General features: G+C 33.3%; 1 protein-coding gene across 2 annotated transcripts in view; it reads left to right on the top strand.

The window, feature by feature from the left end:
• The window catches only part of NDUFV2 (NADH:ubiquinone oxidoreductase core subunit V2), a 30,389-nt gene that overhangs the window by 4,340 nt on the left and 3,134 nt on the right, over positions 1 to 22,915 (top strand). For both annotated transcript variants that reach the window (XM_081263332.1, XM_081263333.1), the window contains exons 2-7: positions 8,965 to 9,030; positions 10,476 to 10,538; positions 10,641 to 10,757; positions 13,620 to 13,788; positions 15,240 to 15,349; positions 16,990 to 17,066. In XM_081263332.1, coding sequence (XP_081119458.1) covers positions 8,965 to 9,030; positions 10,476 to 10,538; positions 10,641 to 10,757; positions 13,620 to 13,788; positions 15,240 to 15,349; positions 16,990 to 17,066 — 602 coding nt within the window. The remainder of the gene's footprint in view (positions 1 to 8,964; positions 9,031 to 10,475; positions 10,539 to 10,640; positions 10,758 to 13,619; positions 13,789 to 15,239; positions 15,350 to 16,989; positions 17,067 to 22,915) is intronic.

Here is a 22,915-nt window from a genome sequence, read left to right as displayed (position 1 = left end):
GCTCAGAGGCTATGGAAATGATTTCATTATACTTAGGGAAAAGAGATGGAGTTAGGAGCTGTAGAGATTAAGAAGAGGTTAACTTTGTCATGATGGATGAAGGGGAAATATAAAATGAGAGTATTAGGTCTAGGTGAAGGACAGTGAAATAGAATGGATAAAGAAAAATCACCTTAGAAGTTGAGACAGGAAAGGATCATAAAGGGCTTGGTATATATCATACCACAAGGTTTAAATTTTATTCTGTATGCAGTGGACATTTTTAAGTAGATCAGTAGCATAATCAGATTGATTCCACCACTAGGACCCCCAAATCCCTTCTCCATTTTAATTTTGGTAAGAACCTCTACAGATGTAGAGACAGATGAGACTGGAAGGTAGGGGACCAGTTAGAAGGTTACTGTAGTAATCTAGGAGAGAAATAAGAAAAATTTGAATGGGGATATAAGCATGGAAAATGGAGGGGTAGGAATACCAATTTAAAAATTTGTACAGGTAACATGGATAGAATTTGATGATTGATCAGTGAGAAAGAAAAGAGGATTCTGAAGTGTTTTTAATGATGACAGTGTAGGATATTATCTCTAATGCTTATCTAATGTTGAAATACCATGGGCCTGAAAAATACTTTGTTACATTCTTTTCTGATTGAGATGAGGAATCATTTTTAAAAGTTACTAGAAATTGACATAAAGGTAGGAAAATGTAGACATAAAGTTACATTTCTCTTAATAAAGAAGTGTTAATCAGTTATCTTGGGGTTCAGTATAAAGGCCACCCTCTTGATAATCTCACAGGTAAGAGGGTACTTAAGTCACTTATTTATAAAAGTACTTGACCCATCTACATATTATTTCTGGTAGCGAAGCAGCTGTTTGGGATTAAGTTGCAGAATTATGTAACTATCATGGTGAGTGGCAAAAGTTTAATTTTACCAGCACAGTAAAAGTATACATTATGGCAGGGGTGTGAATTGGGAAATGCTACTTATAAGCCATGATTTATGACTCAGAAAGATGATCTTGTTATTATCATTATCGGTTTAATGTACTGTAATGGTAAAATATAGATGATTGATAGACTGTTGGAAATATAAAAACATAATTTTTAATGTATAATACAATACACTAATATTAATATAATACACAAGACTATTGCACAGGTTTTAGTCCTCTTTAGCTCAAGGATAGCATAATGAAGGTACAAAATGTCTAGAAGAGGGTAACCAAAATCCAGCTTGTTAGCTCCTGTATGAGGATAGAATCTTTGACTACCTGAAGGGAAAGCAAAGACAAAATCTTAAAGATGAGAATGTGCAGACTTGTTAACTCAATTACAAAACAAACAGTAGGTTACTGGGAAGAACGGTTTTAGCACTTGTCCTACTCAAGCTCAGGAGACATTTTGATGAGGGGAAAAAGATCTTTTTCTGTCTCAAATCTCCAGTTGAGAGTTTTGTTTTTGTTTTTGTTTTTTTGTACTGGCAGTTGAACCCAGGGGCACTTAACCACCGAGCCACATCCCCAGTCCTTTTTCTAGTTTAAGATAGGGTCTTGCTAAGTAATTTAGGGCCTCGATAAATTGCTGAATTACGATCCTGCCTCAGCCTCCTAAACTGCTGGGATTACAGGTGTGCACCATTGGAAGCTTTTATGAGGAGAGGGAGGCATAATGGGACAAAGGCAGGGAATATACATAGATTTAGCTAGACTATGTTAATAAGAAACATGTCACAGTCTCAGTTTCCCTGGAATCCTTCTATGTCAAGGGGTCAGTTCTCAGGTTTTATTCTTAGCATGAGGAAGTTTGGGATGTAGAAAAGTAATTGCTTTTAATTTTAAAGGGGTTCTGTATTTTAGTAGTAGTTGATGATTAAAGTGTTTATTTATTTATGTTTTGGGTGGTGCTGGGATTGAATCAAGGGTCTTTGCATGCTAGACAGGTACTCTGATATTGAGTTATATCTCCATTCCCCAAAAGAAAATATTTTTGATTCTAATAAAAGAATGCAGTTGTGTCTAGGGGATCTCATGTTTGCACCATGAGAAAATTAGTTTGGAAAGTACAGATATGTCATACTGTCTTTCAGATTTGATAGTGATAGAATGTATCTTTAATCTTTTGTGGTGTGAAGAGGGAAATTTCTTAAAATCACTGACTATACCTTATTCCAAAGATTCCAGGTTGGAAAAGATTATCTCATTCTTGTTCTTGGATTCATTATCACCTTGAAGATTATTAGTAAAATCCATGAACTGTGAGCTAGAATATATATTAAATACAGTGTACCTTAAGGTAGTGAGTTCCAAACCTGATGAAAAGATTGAGTTAGATGTTTTAAGAATACTCAAACTCCTCCTGGGTTACAGTTTTCTTAATTTAAACAAATACAGGTTAAGTATCATTTTCTGAAAATCTGAAATTTGAAACGCTCTAACATCCCAAAACTTTTTGATACTTGTAAAGTTTTAGTTTTTCAGATTAGAGATGCTTAGCTGAAAGATCTATACAAGAATTTCAAAATCTGTAAAACTCCAAAATCTGAAATACTTCTGATCCCAAGGATTTCTAATATAGGATATTCAGCGTGAACATGGTTTTTGAGTATTAACCCTTAAGTACTAGAAAATAAAGCAATTTGAATTTATACAACATTTATTTGTGTTTTAGGTTTCACCATGTAATTCCTGAGGCCCAAAATCTGAGATCATTTGAATTTTTTTTTAAAGAGAGAGAATTTTTTTAATATTTATTTTTTAGTTTTCTGTGGACACAACATCTTTATTTTATTTTTATGTGGTGCTGAGATTCGAACCCAGTGCCCCGCGCATGCAGACGAGTGCGCTATCACTTGAGCCACATCCCCAGCCCAAAACTTTTAAAATGAATATTTTCTCTAGGTACCAAAATCTAGGTGCATAGTGAGCAACTTGCCTTAGGTTAACAGTTATTGGTATAGATGAGACAGAGTCCAGGTCCACTGACTAAAATGATGTCTTAACATTTTATTTCTATAAATTATTCTTGTCCTTAGAACAATTGGTGTTACTTGTTTACATGCTGTGCTTTACATATGTAAAAAATACTTTCTTTAATTTATGGTCAAGATGTCTGGAAATAATGGTTAATATGGTTATCTTAATTTGTACTGCACCATACTTGTAATGTCTGGGCTTTTCATATAGCTTTTCTGTATTACAAAATTAGCCAAATTTTATTTGATGATTTTCATAGTGTGGGGAAGTTCACTTACATTTATTTATTACATTTATTACATTTAATTTCTTAGTTAAATTATCAATGGAACTTTGTCTGAAGGGTATTTGTAAAAGTGTTCTTATATATATTTGAAAGTATAGCATAACTTAAAACTATAATTTTTCTTTTCTGTTAAAATGGGATAATAATAGTTCCTATCTGGTAGACGTGCTGTGAGGAGTAAATAAGTTATATATAGTATTTATAAAATTTATAGCAGAGTATTTGATGCAGGGTAAGCATTTGTATTATGATTGTCCTTGAAATAGATATCACAATTATTATTAAACTCAGCAGTGACTTTGTTGAAAAAACATTTTTTTTTTAATTGTGAAAATATCTACTGTGAATGTATCATGGACATTGATTTTTTGGGGAGCTTTTTATTTTGTTGCTTGAGCTAGTAATAGGGTAGCTGTAGGATAATAAGTTAGCAAGAGTTGTAAACGGTGTGAAGAGAGTATGGAAGGATCCCACAGCACTTTGAAACAACTGGGAGATTTTTCACATGTGTACTTTGACCCTGCTCAAGTGAACATATCTTTGTGAGTTTAATCTGTAAATGTGAGGGATTGTTTGAAATATGGTATATAGTCCTTGCCTGAGTTGGCTGCCAATAAAGGAAAAGATTGTTTTTCATTTACTTATTAGTCTTACCTAATGAAGTTAATGAATCTTTCAGTTTTTTCTTTCAGCTTTCTTGTCCCTTATTAAGTTCTCCTGGCTAAATGTTCTTTTATAATTCAAATATATGATAGACCTCAAATGTGAGTTGAGCAACAATACTACTGCTTGAGCAACGCAAGAAACTCAGAAAAAGAATAGGACCCATCAAAACATCATTAAGCGATCTATATTCAGGGAGAATATAAAATGTTACTTATTTTTTGTCATTTTGAGCTTTGGTGTTGATGTTGTACATAACAGTAAGAGGGAAAGTCTAGAAGAAAGAGCATAGGACTTAAGCCTGAGCTCAAAATCCTTCTCCGTTGTCACTGTGGTATGAGACAAATTATTGTCACTGAGCCTGAGTTTCTTTTTCTTTTTAGATGTAGATGGACAAAATACCTTTATTTGTTTTATGTGGTGCTGGGGTTGAACCTAGTACCTCACACATGCTAGGCAAGTGCTCTACCACTGAGCTGTAACCCCAGCCCTGAGCCTGAGTTTCTTTAAATGTAAAATGGAAATAATAACTAACCATAGGTTTTTGAGGAGTCATTGAAAAAAAATATATAGAAGGGCTTGATGCTGAGCCAGTTTAGGAAAAGAATAAGGTGCAATATTCTGTGCCATATATCAGGTTATATACTTGTTTAGTTAAAAAAAAAAGTTATTTGGACTTTCAATTGGAGTTCATTGAATTAATTGGAATTTTGTTGAGGTATAGCTATTTCCAAGCCTAGTGAGAAACTACAGAGAAAAAATTATACTCTAGTTCAAGGGGGTCCTGGAATAGAACTCGGCTTATTCTCCAAATCAGTCTAGTCTAGGTTAAGTTCCTGTACCCCCTGCCGATTCTAAGGCTGGTTGGTTCTTATGTGCCTCTTTATTACTGAGTAAAACTGAGTTTAAATAGCCAGTTAAGGTAGTGTATGTATGTTAATTCAAACTTTTAAAATATTTTCCTTATTCCTTTATTCAAAAGTGGTCTGACAGGAATATTATGGTGAATATAAAATAGGTGACATTCCTAAATGTAGAAAAAAACAGGGCAGCTTTGAAAAGATGTATATAAAACCTGCACAGATGAGTAAGTTTGTGCCAGTTGAAAAAAATTGAGGGCTTAATGTTTACCAGTTTATCTTCACTATTTTGCTTACTTCTTTCATTTTAAATATATTATCTGAACCATTTTTCCATAGTTTTTGAAGAGGTCAGTTTCAGGTATTGAAATTGAAGTTAATTTGCTCAAATACTCTCCTTATACAAACGTGTGTGTGTGTGTGTGTGTGTGTGTGTTATGTATGTATGTGGGGTATGTGTATGTATATATATTTATATACAGTGTGTTTGTGTGTGTGTGTGTGTGTGTGTGTGTGTGTGTGTATTTTTTTTCAGGTTTTCTACAGGACTAGGAGAAGATTGGCAATTATGTAAAAAACCTAATTGTAAAAAACATTAACCTACATCTTTCTCTCTAAATTAGAGCATTATAAGCCAAGGAGGTAGGGTAGTCTTTTTCTAATCTGTCTTCCTGTATGTGAATGCCCAGCTTTCTTCTTTAATCTCCTTAGTTTCTTAGATCTTGGTTCTTTCAGAGCTCTAATATCATCAAATAATTTCTTTAAATGGCAAGTAATAATGTCATAACTTTTATAGCCATAAGATCTTGGGACTTACTGTGAATTCTGCCACTAATTAATGATGAAACCTAGAGAAGTTTTTATAACTTGTTTAAATCTCTATTTTCTAATATCTTGCAGGAAATTTGAGAATTAAATAATACATTAAAAGCTTAGTTCCTGATACCTAATGATAGGTAACAATGAAAACGTACTTAAGATGTGCCAGGCAATATATTAAGTAATTTACATGAAATATCTTTTTTCATTTTTTTCAACAATCCTGTGTAATACATAGTAACTGATTTTCCAGATGAAGAAACTTGCTCTGGAGTTGAGTTTTTAACCACTTTGGTAAGTTGTCTCTCTCTAGATAGGGTATTTATGGAATATTAGATTCCAGTGGATTGTCCCAGTTACAGATGTGATGTAGACAATAATGAATTATGTTTGTTTAGAAACAATGAAATTGACATTTCCTACACTAGAACATGTTGGTGTTGGTCCTCTTTCACCTCAGCTGCCTTCAGGAATAGAGTATGTAAGATTATTTTGCATTTGCCTAATTACTGAAGCTGTTTTCAGATATTTGTTGGCCATTAGCATTTCTTCTTTTGAGAAGTATTTGTAGTTCATTTGACTTCTTTTTTTTTTTTTTAAAGAGAGAGTGAGAGAGGAGAGAGAGTGAAAGAGAGAGAATTTTTAATATTTATTTTTTAGTTCTCGGCGGACACAACATCTTTGTTGGTATGTGGTGCTGAGGATCGAACCCGGGCCGCACGCATGCCAGGCGAGCGCGCTACCGCTTGAGCCACATCCCCAGCCCTCATTTGACTTCTTATTGATTGGGTTATTGTGTTTGTATTTGTTTGGTGGTACGTTTTTGATTTCTTTATATATTCTGGATATTGATGCCCTGTTGGAATAGTAGATTTTCGTCCATTCCACAGGCTCTTTCTTTGTGCTCTTATTTCCTTTATTGTGCAGAAGCTTTTTGATTTGATGCCATCCCACTTTTTTTTTTTTTTTGATTTTTAGTTTTATTTCTTGAGCTTTAGTAGTCTTAGTAAGGAAGTTGATGTTTGTGCCAATACGTTGGAGTATTGACCCTTTGTTTTCTTCTAGTATTTACAGAGTTTCTGGTCTAATTCCTAGGTCTTTGTTCCATTATGAGCTGAATTTTATGCATGGTGAGAGATTTGAATGTAGTTTCACTCTTTGGATATTCAGTTTTCTTAGCACCCTTTGTTAAAAATGTTGCTTTTGGCACCTTTATCAAGGATCAGATTGACTGCACCATTATAGATTTGGCTCTATATCTTCTATTCCATTGGTCCTCATATCTGTTTTCATGTTTTAGAATTTTTTTGTCAGCTACATAATATTCCAAAGTTGGCCTTTTTTATGTTTAGTAAAAATTTATATTTACAATGAACATGATAGAAGCAACATATTTTTATGTAAACCTTGTCCTCATTTTAAATATTCTTTAGGATAAATTTCTAAAGGTAGAATTATAAGTTAAAAGATGGAAACTTTTTTAGGCTCTCCATAAATTTTATGCTAATTTTGTTTCTTTAAAAGACTGTAGCAGATTTTCCCTAATATATCAGTATGCTCATATCCCCATGTGTTTAACGAAATGAAATGTTATCTTTAAAACAAATTTGCTAGCTTGATAGCCAAAAATGTTTAAATGTTTGTAAGTACTGGTAAGTTTTTAAAACATTGACTTCTGTCAAATTTTTTTCATGATCTTTATTCTTTATTTCTGATTTTTAAAAATATATGTATGATCTCGGCAGGCTATTAACCTCTGTCACCAAATGTGTATAAGATTTAAGAGACATCAGCATAGTTAATAGATGATAATGGGTAAACTCTCAGATGCAAAGGATTTATAGAGAAGTAGGAGTGATGACTGAACCAGAGGAAAACCTTATAAGGAGTGGGTAAAAAAGCCAATAAACAGAATATGTTAGGATTCAGAAAGGAGAGGATTGAATATTTTCCTTAATATTACTCTTGCATCAATCCTTATGAGGTCCTTTCTCTAAGAATTTAGTTAAATAACTCACTTATGTTACTCAAAAATTGTTTTGATTTTTAAAACACATTCTCAGTTGAAGTGATAGCAGTGTTTTGGTTAATTTTTAAAGTTTTATACAGATATCATTGTTTTGGTATTATTTGGGAATCACAGCCTTAGTTTTATCTTTATCTATTCAGGATCTAGACAGGCAGATTAGGGATATAGGAATAACCTTTTGTTTAATTCATAGATTGATCCTAGAAGCAATTTTGGGGAAACTGAATGAAAGTTTAAGAACATACAATGTTTCCTTGAATATAAGTATCACAATTTCTCTTTCTCTTTTTTAAAAAATATATATATCAATCAGAAAACATTAAGAATGGTAACAGTTGTATATCTACCAGCTACCTAAGGTCTAGGAGAAACCAACAGAGTTGAAATCCCCTTGGATGTCAGCTTTTGTTTAATGCCAGAGAGAGATTTTTGTATTTCTCTCTGATTACCCTTTCAGTTATCCTGGAACTGATATTTATCATTCCCACGTTTTATACCTATGTCTTATGTTCTGTATTTAGTTTTTTTCCCTTGTTAATTAAAGCAGATGTTCCATGGAAACTTATTTCTTCAGTTGAGATAATACTTAGACCTAGAGAAAAGTTAAATATATTATTATGTGACATTACTCCTTTTACTTTTCTGTTAACTTTCTTTGAATTAACCAATTCTTCATCAATTCCATGTTTGATTTTAATCCAATCTTTTGCCATGTGTGGTATATAGAATTCTGAAGTTGTAGGATTTTAGAATAGTTGAATTACTTGAGGAGGGAGCAGAAGGCAGAGAGAAATGAAATGTAACAGAATAATCATGTACCTTCCAAAGCAGTCATACCTTGTTTATCTGCTTGGCATCATAAATAACTTTCAGAAACTACTCATATGGCTGGAGTTTCTGAACTAATATAGTAAAATTTAAAAAGGAAGATAATGTTGACTCATTTGTACAGAGTATATGACTCATACAATACAGTATGAAAACATGTTTATGAAGATCCACATTAAACGAAAGCTGGCATCCGATTTGATTCAGACAAAAGTGAAAGCTAGTAAGTTAAATGGTACATTAATTCTCCATGTGCATGCTAGCAGAGCTTAGTAGAAAGGGTATATAAATCAGTGGACATGGGTTGTGGTCAGGCAAGTTAATAACCTTGCCTTTAGAGTTCCCATTTCCTTCTGCCTCTCCTGAAATAAGAGATCAGCAAGAGTGGGGTAGTAGGCCATATCTCTTAAGATCTTTTACTCTGTAATTTGAAAGTATTTTCTTTTGAAAAATTTCTTAAGGTTTATGATTTTTACTACATTTTCTTAACATTTTAAATTTCAGGGAAGACATATAAAGAATTTGCATAACACAGCTATACAGAATGGTGCTGGAGGAGCCTTGTTTGTGGTAAGTAATTAGATTTCTTTATAGTGGCAAGACTTGAAAATTTGAATTCATTGTAATATCTAAATTTGGCATGTAGCTCAGTAGTAGAGTGCTTGCTTAGCATGTGCAAGACTCTAGGTTCAATTCACAGCATCCCCCCCCCCAAAAAAAAAAAAAAAACTCAAAACATAAACACTAGTGTATTTTGTGTATGTTGGCCATTGTTGGAATTTAAATATAACTGATTCCACTACATTTCAAGAAATTATCGTTCTAACTAAACCTCTCAAATAGAAATGTAAATTGGCACTAGAAAAACTTGAAATAGGAATTTTGATTGTTCTTTGATGAAATTACTATGAAACCTCATTTGATTCTCATCACACTTTAGATTCTTAAAAGTGAGTTATGTTGGCTAACTGAAGATTCTGAGGCTATAATTTGGGCATCCCCAAATAGCCCAAATTTGAAACTCATGGATTTCACTAATGTAGTGAATACATTAGCATTTGGTCTTTATATTTTTGTTTCCAGGGTTTAAGTACAGGTAGAAATATATGAACTCCCCAACTTAGTTAGACAGTTCAGAAAATATTATGTGTCTGCTTTTTCTGACATGATGCAGTTTTCAGGGATTAGTGTTTAAAGGCCATGTAGTAGATTTGTATGATTATTTAATGTTAGTGGTATAATAAGTAGCTTCCTGTTTTATCACCTTTGTCTAAAAACATACCATATTGGCCAGATACTTAAAATTATTATCAGAGTTTGTTTTCTTTCCTCCTTATGTCCTTTTAAAAAGCAGAACTCTTAGAGTTAATGTTCAAGAGATTCAGTTTTGTATTCAGCACACATACAAAGCATTAATTGATGTGTTAATTTCAGTGTGATTCACTTAATTTCCTGTTGACATGCCATTTCTTGTCAGTTTTTCAATAGAGCCTGCTCTGCTCTTTTAAGGAAAAGAAAGAAATCTTTTTGATGTTGCTAGTTTCTGTTATGGAAAACCTAAAGCAGTGGTTCTTAACTTTTTTGACCCCAGATCCCTTTGATATTGATTGATACCCCCTCTTTAGGAAAAACACATATATGTTAAAACTCAAAATTTTGTCTTAATTTTATAAGGATTGCAATGATTGGTAATATTTTGTTAACCTAATTTAGAAGATCTGATTCCTGATGAAGTTGGATAAAATTTTTTGTTTTTCTTTTTTTTTTTTAAAGGAAAACTACTACTTTTAACCTTTAATGTGTGCTTTCTGAAACTTTGAAAAATTTGAACTCTGCTAACTTTGGTAATCATAGTATCAAATGTATTTTAGTCATTCTTTTTGATAGTTTGACATAGGTTGGAACTAAAGCGAAGAGATTAAATGATCAGTAATAGAATAGTAATGTACAGTGCTATTCATACTTTAGAGAGAATTTTGATAATTTTGCGAAATCTTTTCTTCTTCTTTGTGTAGCACAGGGATACTCCTGAGAATAACCCAGATATCCCATTTGATTTCACACCAGAAAACTATAAGGTATGACTAAATTAATATTATAATTCATTTATAAAATATTATCTTCCAGAGTGTAAAATGGGTGCCTTTTTTTTTTTTTTTTTTTTTTTTTTTTAAATACAGAGGATAGAGGCAATTGTAAAGAACTATCCAGCAGGGCATAAAGCAGCAGCTGTGCTCCCAGTCCTGGATTTGGCCCAAAGGCAAAATGGGTGGTTGCCCATCTCTGCTATGAACAAGGTACTGAATTCATTTTTGCTCTAGTTAGAAAAGCGGGGAGGATTGTGTGTGTGGTAACTTCCTTATATAGAAATCACTGATAATCATTAGTGTTGGAATCTAGCTGTTTGGAGCTCTTTAGTTATTTATATGTTTCCTTGAATACATTTATTGGTTCTCTTAATACAGAGAACTGAAGTATAGCCTTCTATTCTTGCAGGAATTAGTGAAGGCATCATGGTGAAAGAGTCTTTTTGACATTTTCCTGTTTGAGGGTCATAGTAAAGGTAAAAGATCTCAAGTGTATATACTTTGGTGTCAAGATATTTTGAAAATTAATGTATTTTAAGACTAGAATTTAGGAAAAAAAATCTCACAGTGTGACCCTTAGTATTTTGCAACTTTGGTTACAGGCTATAACAAAAATCTATATAATATGTGGTATTTATGTCATCTGATTATACCATGTTAGAATCAACCTCCAGAAATGCCATGGGTGACCTACTTAATATGAAGTTGGTCTGCTTATACATATTTTAAGACTCATTTTTTTCCTAACAGTTTTTAGCAATAATCCAAATTTCAAGTTTATTCATATCCTGTTTATAAAATAACTACATTTGTGTGGTAATGTAATATATCATTTGCAAAGCTCCATATAAAAACTACATATAATTTGATTATTATGAGAGTCACACAACTATTAAGCTATGTTATATAATGGAAAATATATTTGACTTAGAACTAAGATCTTTTTATTTGGGCTTACTCTCTCACTAGCAATAAAGCTTTTAAAGTCATTAAGTTATGATTTCTAAATGACAGCTGGGATTGAATTCATTCCCAATTCAGTTTATTTTTACTTGATCAGCTATCATAGAGATTCTGCTGTACTTCATTCTTTTTATCACTTTCTGAACTTTATTTGATCATAACTGTTAGGCTAGACTGTCACCGTTTTGGGGAGAATAGAAACGTCCTCCATTTATCTAATAAAATTAAAAATAAAAATTTTAGTTTTGGTTGACTGATCTCTTACTAATACTGTATAGACCTTTAGTATTTTTTCCTCTATGATAGTGGTTATAAAGCTAGTTTAATTAAGTACTATCCTTACTAAACAGTTTTTTTTCTTAATCATGTTTTTTTGGGAGTTATTGTTTTTAAAATTAGTGTATGTTTCTAATCACAGTTTTTATTTATTTGCAGAAATTTTTGTATTCAATAATGGCAAGCTTATTAGAAGTTTGCTGAATGGCAAGCTTAGCAGAGCAATATAAAATATGTAAGAAACTAATGTGAGAACATTTAAAACATATTGTCCTGTTCTATTTAGAGTTAAATACAAGTGAGGGAGAGATAAGAAATACAGAGAATAAAACTAAGGTTCTTTCTACTTTACATTTAAGACTTCATGGTACTGTCCTACCTGCCTCCAACCCAAGAAACATTCAACCTACAAAACAAAAGAATTCAGAAGCTCACTCATTAGTTTCTTTATAGTGACTAAAGTGTAAGGAAGTGAGCAAAATTCCAGGGGTAGCTTTTCAAATTAAATAATCAGGGTCTTCCTCCAGATTTATTAAATTATTTATAGTGGTAGGGCTGTGACATGAGTATTTCGATGAGAGTGCCCCAGACTTAGCAGTTTGTCCTGGTTTAGAACTAGTGTATTTCATATCACAACTATGTCTTTCATAGGTGAGCTGAATTAGATATTTTTGACAATACCTTTCCCTTTAGAATTCCTGATATAAAAAAGTTCAACATATTTATTATCTGAAATACCATTTAATGACCTCTTTCATATCGATATAGATATATGCATAATTTTTAAGAATGCCAGATAGCAAGCCTTTGAAAACTCAATAGACTAATGATGTTATGTCATCTAGAAAATTAAAGCCAGGATTATAATAATGATAGACCAGCCCTAACTAACAACTACAAAGCCTTGTTTTTCCATACAGACTTGCCCTAAAAGGTATGCCCTGCTGAGAAAGTGATCCCCTTAGTCCTAAAACCTAAAATCAGGTATTTTCCGGCAATTCCTTGATGTGAGGGTTGGGAAGTACTAGTCTGTAAGATCTGGCTTCTGTAAAAAGTATTGTGATATGAAATAAAAGTAGTTTTTCTTTTGTATTATTCTGAAAATAGGCGGTATATACACATATAAAATTGTAGAAATATAAAATTTTATGTTTTCATATCCAAATGTTAAGATATATAAAAACATATGGGCCAATAGTGACCTTTTTTCTTTTGCCCTATCTTTTGCATACATACATATCACCAAATGACATCAAGCTTCTTTGACAAATTAATGAAAAGCTTGAATTACAACATCTAAGAGTTTGAAATGATCAAAATAGAAATTCTAATAATACAATATCCTTTTGAGGACTAGGTCTATAATACTGTGTAGACCTTTAATATTTTTTCCTCTATGAAAGCGGTTATAAAGCTAGTTTAATTAAGTACTATCCTTACTAAACAGTATATATAGACAACTATAACAACTCTATTAGGTTCTGTGGACTCTTTGTGGTTTAAGTTGTTTCTAAGAATTCCAGGGCTTATATCACAATTATCAGATACAAATACAAATTCTGCTCTTAAAGAATTTTTGTTTTAACCAAATGGAGGCTATATTGAAATTACATGTTTTACAACATACCAGAAGCTCAATTAATAAATATGGTGGGCTGGGATTGTGGCTTAGCGCTAGAGCGCTTGCTTAGCATGTGTGAGGTGCTGGGATCGATCCTCAGCACCACATAAAAATAAATAAATAAAATAAAGGTATTGTGTCCAACTCCAACTAAAAATAAATAAATATATAAATATGGTAATTACCTTCTTAAAATTTTCCTAATGTTTTAGGTTGCAGAAATTTTACAAGTACCTCCAATGAGAGTATATGAAGTAGCAACTTTTTATACCATGTATAATCGAAAACCAGTTGGAAAGTATCACATTCAGGTCTGCACTACAACACCTTGCATGCTTCGAAACTCTGACAGCATACTGGAGGCCATTCAGAAGAAGCTTGGTATGGAATGCTTATCTGTAACTTTTATTTTAGAAAACAATTGTCTTTCTAGAATGATGTATTTCTACCTAAATTTTCCAACTTCTTCCATCTTAGTAGGCTTGTATATCCCTAATAAATTTGTGTCTATTGTTTGCATACTTTCTGCATACTTTCATTCCTTTTGTGTTTGTCCTTAATTCTCAGCTTCAAAGGACAGTGTCTAACTAAATTACTTAAGGCCTTGCTAGGTTCCTGAGACTGGTCTTGAACTTGAGATCCTCCTGCCTCAGCTTCCAGAGTTGTTGGTATTATAGGCATGTGCCATCATTTCTGGGAGTTTTTACCTTTTCTATTTTAGTCATCAAGTTTTTTTTTTTTTTTTTTTTTTTTTTAATGAATGGCTTTCTCTCTTTTTTTTTTTTAATGTTTCTTTTCATTGTTGTTGATTATTTTTTATGTGGTGATGGGGATTGAACTCAGAGTCTCATGCATGCTAGGCACTGATCTCTCTCTCCAGCCCCTCATCAACTATTTTTTTTTTCATTGCTTAGAAAATGATTTATTTCATGATAGAAGATGGTACATGAAAAAGTGACTGTATTGTTTGCGTATTCTACGAAAGAAGTCATGGAATAAATAAGACATAAACAGTAATAATGCTTCACGGGATGGGAAATTTAAAACAGATGTTATTACAGCAACATTTAAAAAATAAGTGGGAATTTTTCCACACAAAATTGCCATTGCTGCTTTTATATTTGTTAAATGAAGCTAAAAGGAAGTATCTTTTAATTTTGTTTTTGAATATAAGTACTTGTATGTTGTAAAAATAGATGGGCAGTATTGAAGTGTACAAAGCAGAAAAACTTAAGTTGGCCCCAAGTCCCAGGCATATATTCTGATTACTATTTGGTATGTTAGTTACAGATTTTATAACTTTTTATTATTCAGTACCTAAATGTATATAAACTGTTTGCGTATTTGTCCTGTTGTTCCCTGAGGTTGTTTATAGTAGAATTGCTAGGACAGATTTTACCATATTTTGCTAAATTGCTTTCTTCTAAATGTATGACTATTTTTTCCTCACCTCCGTAATAGTCTTTGACATTAGGAATTATTCTGATCTTATCACAGACCGTGATATTAGTAGTTATCACAATCAGAATGAAAATAATAGTCTTGTACACTGCTGCGTAACAATAAATACTGGAAAAGGGTCCCTAAATTTGATTGTTTTAAAGAAACAAGTCAGCTTAAGAAATCTTAGAATGTTATGATTAGAAGTTTTTCCTTAAAGAAATTTAATGCTCTTAAATACTTTTTGTATACCTCTGCAATATATTGTGGGGTTTCTTTATCCTCCCTCCCACCCTGCTTAAACCAAATTGCTTTTGTGCTATAGCCTCACAGATCCAAGAGTATAACCTATATTATGGTATAACTTCTCAGTGATCATTTGTATTTTTTAGGAATAAAGGTTGGGGAAACTACACCTGACAAACTTTTCACCCTTATAGAGGTGGAATGTTTAGGAGCCTGTGTAAATGCACCGATGGTTCAAATAAATGATAATTACTATGTAAGTATTCCACTTAATATAAGCTAAAGTTCTGTGATGTCATATTTAAAATATTTTGTTCCATGTCCTTCAGATGTTGGGTTCTGAATTATTCATTTAAAAGAAATGGTATTAATATCTAGAAGGCTTTAAAAATTACCTTAAAACATTTTTGCATTTTCTCCAGAAGATAATGACAAATTTTAATGAATTTAAATTATGAAAAATTTAATCTTCTTTGACATACAAATGCAGATAATAACCTTGGTGTAGCAATGGAGACTTCACAGTAAGATTTTGTAACATTTACTTCAGGTACTATTGCTATTAATCATCACTGTCATTTTTATTTGTCATGAAAATGAGTTACAAATACAGGTGAAAAACTCTTACTCTATTCTCTTCATCTGCAGAGATTTCCATTATTTTCCAGTATTCTCTTTTTCTGTATATGTATGCATCCATACTAATATATAATGTTATGTTGTTTTAAAAAAAATTATAGAGATGGTAGCATACCTAAATATGTCCTGCTTTAGCTGGATCTTACAAAGTTTGATATTTTTTTATTTTAATTTGTCTTTGAGCTAAAAGTTTTTTAGAAGGGTTTTTAATATTCAAATGTATAAAGTTTTCTAGTTACCATTTTTAAGTTACTTGCTTTCTTAATCATTTTGGTTTTCATTTGTGATGTCTTCTTAGCTTCTATTTCTTAGAAATCTGTTATGGAAATTCTTTTAGGTCTGTATTTTGAAAACAGGTCTTCAAAGAAGAGACTTTACTTTGCTTCTCTCTTACTACTGAAAGATCATGCCCCCCCCCACCCCCATATCCTTACACCCTAAGTCTTTCCCATCCCCCAGCATAAAAGATTCTAGACTCCGTTTTTGTGGAAGAGTTTAATTTCTAGTTTATTCTTATGTTGAAGGTATAGCTGTTGGGATCTTAAATGTGTGATTTGTGTGGTCTCTTAGATTCTTTTGGGTTTCTGTAGGATTTGAAGCCAAGTTTGTTTGGTGCTCTAATTGTCTTCTTGGATTTTCATTGAGGTTTTGGCTTCTGGGTATTTATTTCTCAATTTAAATAGGAGCTAGACAGTCAAGACTTTGTATGAAGGAGTATAAGCCTAAACAGTAGATTACAGAAGCTTTGTGTAAGAGACAAGAGATTCTTTCAGTTAATAAGTAGTTAGATCTTTAGACTAGTGATAGATATTAGACACCTACTTGTAAGTTACAACTAATTACTATTTGTATCTCACTTTTTTTCAAGAATATAGCATTTATTGGTTTTGTGCCTTGGTGCACTGTTTCTCTTTTATATTTTCTCATTTAATCCTCAAAAACAGGTTCAGGTTGATTTACAATTAAAGAACCAGGCTTGACAAACCTGAGTAACTTGTCAAAGATGACTAGTCGTAAATGGTGGAGCCAAGTTTCCAATGCATATGTTTTACTTCAAGCATACTCTCTTTTGCCTCTTCAGCTATAGCTCTTGCTGCATGTTACATTTGGGGGCTTGTACTCTATATTGGAGTTATTCAGTTATTGCTATCTTGGTATATCTGATCTGAAAAAGACAAATCAATAAACTAACCAGTGCTGGAGATTTACACCAGTTGCAGCAGTAGAAATGATTTCAAGTGAAATTTTTTTTTCTAGGAGGATCTGACACCAAAGGATATTGAGGAAATTATTGATGAGCTCAAAGCAGGCAAAATTCCAAAACCTGGGCCAAGGTATGCTTTTATTTATATATAATAAGTTTTAATGTCTTTACATAAATTAATATTTCACATAAACAATTTAAAAAATTTTATATCTATGTTCATAGGAATTGGCAGGGATTTGGGATATCTAAACCAATCTGTCATGTAGAGCAAGAATTTTGATTTTCTAAAATCCTATCAGATAAACATTTGATATCTGAATATTTATAGAAAAGAAAAATTTACTACAAATAGACATTATATTGAAATGAGATTGACCCGAAGTCTGGCTCCCTGTAATTTTCACCTAAAGAACCAATTCTGTCCTTTAAATCACAAGATAATTTTAATACTTATTCCAAATGATAGCTCTTCAGGTACTAGAAATAGCTATTTTGTCTTCCCCATATCTTTTTTTCAGATGCATATCTGCATTTCTTTGATTGTTCTTCCTATGACATAGTTTTGGCTTCCCATTTTTGTGGGATTTCTGTGGTTGTGACTTCAAAGTGATATTTAAACTGATCACAGTGGTCACATACCTCAATGACATTTTGGTCAGCAAGAAACTACATATGCAATGGTGAGGCTCTATAAGATTAAAATGATGCTGAAAAATTCTATTACCTAGTATTTTTACTATATTTTTTTCTATGCTTATATATGGTCAGACATAAAAATATGTTTATAGTTTCCTGTAGTATTCACTACAGCAATGAAGAGCAGTTGGGTATGTAGTACGTGTATATGAGGCTATGTAGATTTCTGTAAGAACAGTCCTGTGATGTACCTTGAGTGACAAAATTGGGTAATGATGCATTTCTCAGAAACTGTTCTTATAATTAAGCAACACATTTGAGTTATGTACTGATCAATACAGAGAGCACTGTGGAACTACCTCCTTTTGTTCCAGATATACTTAGAATAATGTAACCTAATTGCATCAACTCTTATTTCAGTTTAATTACACAGTTACTCACATAGTCAGATAGAAAGCTCAGATCTTTTTCAACTGTTTATCCAGGTTGTTCTTATCCTATAGTTGTATTATATTAGTTTTCTTTCAATTAAACTTTAAAATTTCTTTGAAATTTCAAACTTCTATCGCTAAATAAACCCCTATTCCACATCTAAGTGTTCAGTTATTTAATAAAGAATAAAATTCTTTATTAATACTAGCAACACTGATGGTTTCATATAGTTGTAATCCTTGTTTTTTTTTTGTATCACATAAATGTTTTCTTCTCTTTAACACATTTATAGATTTTAATATTCATATAGTAACTGATGTTTTAAAATAGCAATGATGTGCTCTTTATTTCCCTGATCCTAGTTTTTATTATAAATAACAATTCTTTGAAGTTGACTTATAAAGTAAAGAGTATAGAGTGGTTTGTAATTTGCATTTTAGAAGAATGCATCTATTATTCTAGCAGACTAATGATTCTACTTAATGAAAAAATAAGGTCAGTACAAGGTAACTTGAGGGTTAGTGAATACTAATTGACCCTATTGACTATTCTAACTTAACATGTACTATTTTCACCACACTGTGCATATATACTTGAATTTGCTTAAAGAGATTTGGCATTTCTTCTTGGTTCCTCTCTTTATTGGATTATACTTGCTTTTTCAGGAGATAAAATAGTTCCATTGTGAAAAATCATTCCTGGATGAAAATTAAGTGAAACTTCATGTCATTTAACATTATAGGATCTTACTGAACCAGTGCTCCTGTCTAAACTTATTCTTGCTTCAAATGTTGATTTCTCCCTCAATCCCCTAAAACATCTGTATTTCATAGTATTTTCCACAAGCCTCAGATCCTTTAGTATTTAGAAGTCTTTAAATGAGTTTATGCTATTTTTGTAATTAACCTATAACTTTTCAGTTTTTGGATGTTTTTAAAAATGATGTAAATCCAAGAGTTGCGTGCACTGTCATATGTTTGTAATCCCAACTCCTTAGGAGACTGAAGCAGGAGGATCTCAAGTTTGAGGCAAGCCCTGGCAACTTAATGAGACCCTGTCTCAAAAATAAAATGGGCTGATAATGTAGCTTAGTGGAGGTGCCCCTGGTTTCCCTTCCCTGTATTGCAAACGGAACAACACCCCCAAAAACCTAAGGACAGATTTCCTTGTGAAATAGGTTCTTTAGGTGGCCCCCTTTGTTTTGATTGAATGCTTATGATCAAAATTTTTGTTTAGAACCTCCTACATCTCTTCTTGTGAACTGGGATCAGTGGTTTATAGCGTTAATCCAATATTTATTCTCCTGCCACAGAAGTTAGTTACTTTGTTTACTTCATCATGATAAACTTCATTAAATACTCAACATTCATGTATTTTACAAACATTTTTTGAGTGCCTGCTGCGTTCTAGGCACTATTTTAGGTTGTGCACACAGTTATAAACAAGATAAAGTTCTTATATGTCTTATGTTCTATTGATGGAGACAGACAACTAATGTAATATCTGAGTGAAAAATACTGTGAAGAAAAATGAAGTAGATTTAGGGTAAAGAGAATGGAAGTAAATTTATCCAAGAGATGCCTCTCTGAGATAATAATGTTTGAGCTGTGACCTGAATGATGAGCAATGTTCCATGAAGGATAAAAAAGTTATAATAAAGTTCTGAAGGGAAAATAAGACATCACTATGGTGCAATGGGATGAGTGAGATATATAATAACAAGTTACTGTTGGAATATATCCAATAGGGAATGATATGTGATTTTGCTGAAAATATTGTCTTAGTTGCTAAGTAGGGAATAGTTTTAGAATTTAATGGGTGTTATAGAGCTAAGGAATTATGGATAATCTAACATTTTGGTTTGAGCCTCTCCCTAGTTCCTTTAATATGGAGATGATTTAGGGTAGTGTTTTAATCAGCTTTTTCATTGCTGTGATCAAAAGACCTGACCAGAATAATTAGAGGAGGAAAAGTTTATTTGGGGGCTCATGATTTCAGACTCAGTCCTTAGACTGTTCCTCAGGGCTCAATGTGAGGCTGAACATAATGGTGGAAGAGTGTGGCAAAGAGAAGCAGCTGACATGTTGATCAGGAAGTAGAGAGAGACTCCACTCGCCAGATACAACATATATATATATCCCAAAGACATGCCTCCAGAGACCCATGTTCTCCAGCCACATACTGCCTGCCTACAGTTACCATTCAGTTGATTCCTGTCAGGAGACTAATTCATTGTTTGGGCTAAGGCTCTCATAACCCATTGATTTCACCTTTAAACCTTCTTGATTTGTCTCATGCATGAGTTTTGCGGAAACATCTAATATCCAAACCATAGCATTCTTCCCCTGGCTCCAAAAGCTCTTGCTCATCTTACAATGCAAAATACACTTTGTCCACTTCTAAGAGTCCCCATGGTCTCAACAGTTCCAGGATTGTCCAAAGTCTCCACTAAGACTCAAGACAAACTTGCATTGTGAGCTCCTGTAAAAATCAAAAGCAATTTACAAGTACCCAATATATAAAGGTATAGAGTAAACATTTCCATTTGCACAAATAGGGGCATAAAAAGAAAGGGTGGGACCAAAGCAAGAAGGAAATTCAGCTGGACAAACAAGTCCTGTTCTGTGTCTGACATCTGAAGTACATGGTATCTTGATGTTCTCTCCAAAGGGCTGTAAAGCTCCGCCCCAGTGGCTTTGGTGGTTGTAGCCCACAGTGTCTCTGTTGGCTTGTCTGTTTAATTCCCACAGCCTTCCTTGGCAGATGTCCCACGTAACTGATATTTCTTAATGTTGGGGGTTTCCCTGCAGCTTTGTCTTCCTCCTCACATCTCCATGCATTGCCTTCTCAGGGGCAGCCCACAGGGACTCTGACCCTGTTGCACCTTCCTTGGCCTCCCAGGCTTTCCTTGGTGGAAACCTCTATGATCCTCTAACTCCAGCATCCTGTAATCTTACAGAATCAGCACCACCAAGGTCTGCTGCCATCTCAAGCAGTAGCCAAGTCTCTAGGGACAAGGCTACAGAAGTCTCTTTGAGTTTCTGGGTGGCTGAGCATGGTGAAACAACTTCCTAGGCCTCTCTGTGCAAGCAGAATGCCCCATAGGTCTCTTTTCAAAAGAATTTTTACTTTTAACACCCTTGAGCCTGAGATGGGTATGGTCTTGCCAACTCCTGAGATGTTCTCAAGCCATCTTTATTGTTTCTGGGCAAGGTCTTTAGCATTAATTCTGATAATGTCTTTATAGCTCCAATTTCCTTAGCCCCAGTTTTACTCCCATGTTTCAAGGTCAAGTTTTTCAAATCTTTCTGCTCTGCTTTCTGCTCCTGAATATCACAATAAACTTGATTAAAAGCTAATACCTATGCCATTGCCTGAATTCTATGCTGCTTGGAAACTTCTGCCAGGTCAAGCATTCTGTCACTTTTAAAATTAGCCTTATAGAAAGTCTCAGGGCATGGACAAAATGTAGACCACTTCTCAGCCAGAATGGCCTCTAGTCCAGTAGTGTCTTCCTTTTCCTCTAAATTTTTTTGAGCCATCTTCACTGTCCATGGTCCCATTGGCATTCTGGTCTGAGTTCCACTAGGAACACCCATTAAGCTCTGCTTGTAACAGTCTAAAGCTTTTCTAGCTTACACTGCTAAACATCTCCAAATCCCAAAAAGCTCCAAAAGCTTCTGAACATGGTCTGATTAGTCACAGCAATAGCCCCACCAGTTTCTGTTTTAGTCAGCTTTTTTTCTGCTGCAACTAAAAGACCTGACAAGAACAATTATAAGGAGGAAAAGTTTATTTTAGGGCTCATGGTTTCAGAGGTCTCAGTCCATAGATGGCTGACTTATTCCCCAAGGCCTGAAATCCATGGCAGAAGAGTTTGGTGGAGGAAAGTGGCTCAGAGCATCGCATCAGGAAGCAGAGACTCCACTAGCCAGATACAAAATACATATATCTCAAGGCATGTACCCAATGCCCACCTTTTCCAGTCATACCCTACCTATCTTCAGTTGCCACTCAGTTACTAATTCCCATCAGGGGATATTGAGTAAAGGCTTTTAAAACCCAATCATTTCACCTGTGAATGTTCTTGCATTATCTCTCACAGTAGCTTCTGGAGGCCACCTAATATCTAAACCAAAACAGGTAGTTAAGTTACGGGAAGGAAAGTCAGAAATTTTAGACATGGTAAGTGTAAGATGCATATTTGACATTATGGTAGAAATGCATCTTACATCTTACATCTTATTTGACATTATGGTAGAATGCTGACAGGTAGATATGTGTCTGGAATTTAGATAATTAAGATTAGAGCTAGATATATTAATTGAGGATTCATCAGTTATTATAGTTTTTAAAGTCATGGTCTAGAGAAGATTAAAGAGTAAAACAGAATTTGTAGTTTTGGGGAAATACTATAATATTTTTTATTTTTAGTAAGCAGGAACCAAGTAGTACAGTTAACATCTAATAATAAGGATGTCATTTATCAGTAATTCTGAACAGTTTTGAGATTTTATTGATAACAGTTACTGGTGTCTAAACCTATTTTTATTTTCTCCTTATCACCTCTTGTTTAAAAAAGCAAACGTGTGCGCGTGCGCACACATGTGCTTGCTTATTTTTCAATATTTTTCAGTGTCTGAAGCCTGTATTTGGATATGGTCTTATCAGCACATGATAATGAGATCTTTTCACTTTTCCTTCCCCCTTGTTAATGTCTTAGATGTGTAGGATAATGAAATACATTTGGACAGCAATAACAATAATGTGTTAGAAGTTGTTCTTTAGCCAAAATAGCTAATTCTTTTTCATTACTATTTTTATAATAAAGCTCTCTGCTCACATATTTCAAAGCATTGAAGAACTGAGAGAAATTAGATTGGTTGACTAGTAATTGAAGTATCAGCA

This window comes from Spermophilus citellus (genome assembly GCF_964194105.1).
Source record: "Spermophilus citellus genome assembly, chromosome: 12".
NCBI lineage: Eukaryota > Metazoa > Chordata > Mammalia > Rodentia > Sciuridae > Spermophilus > Spermophilus citellus.
Note: the sequence above shows the minus strand (reverse complement) of the source record. Positions and strands in the feature narration are given on the sequence as shown.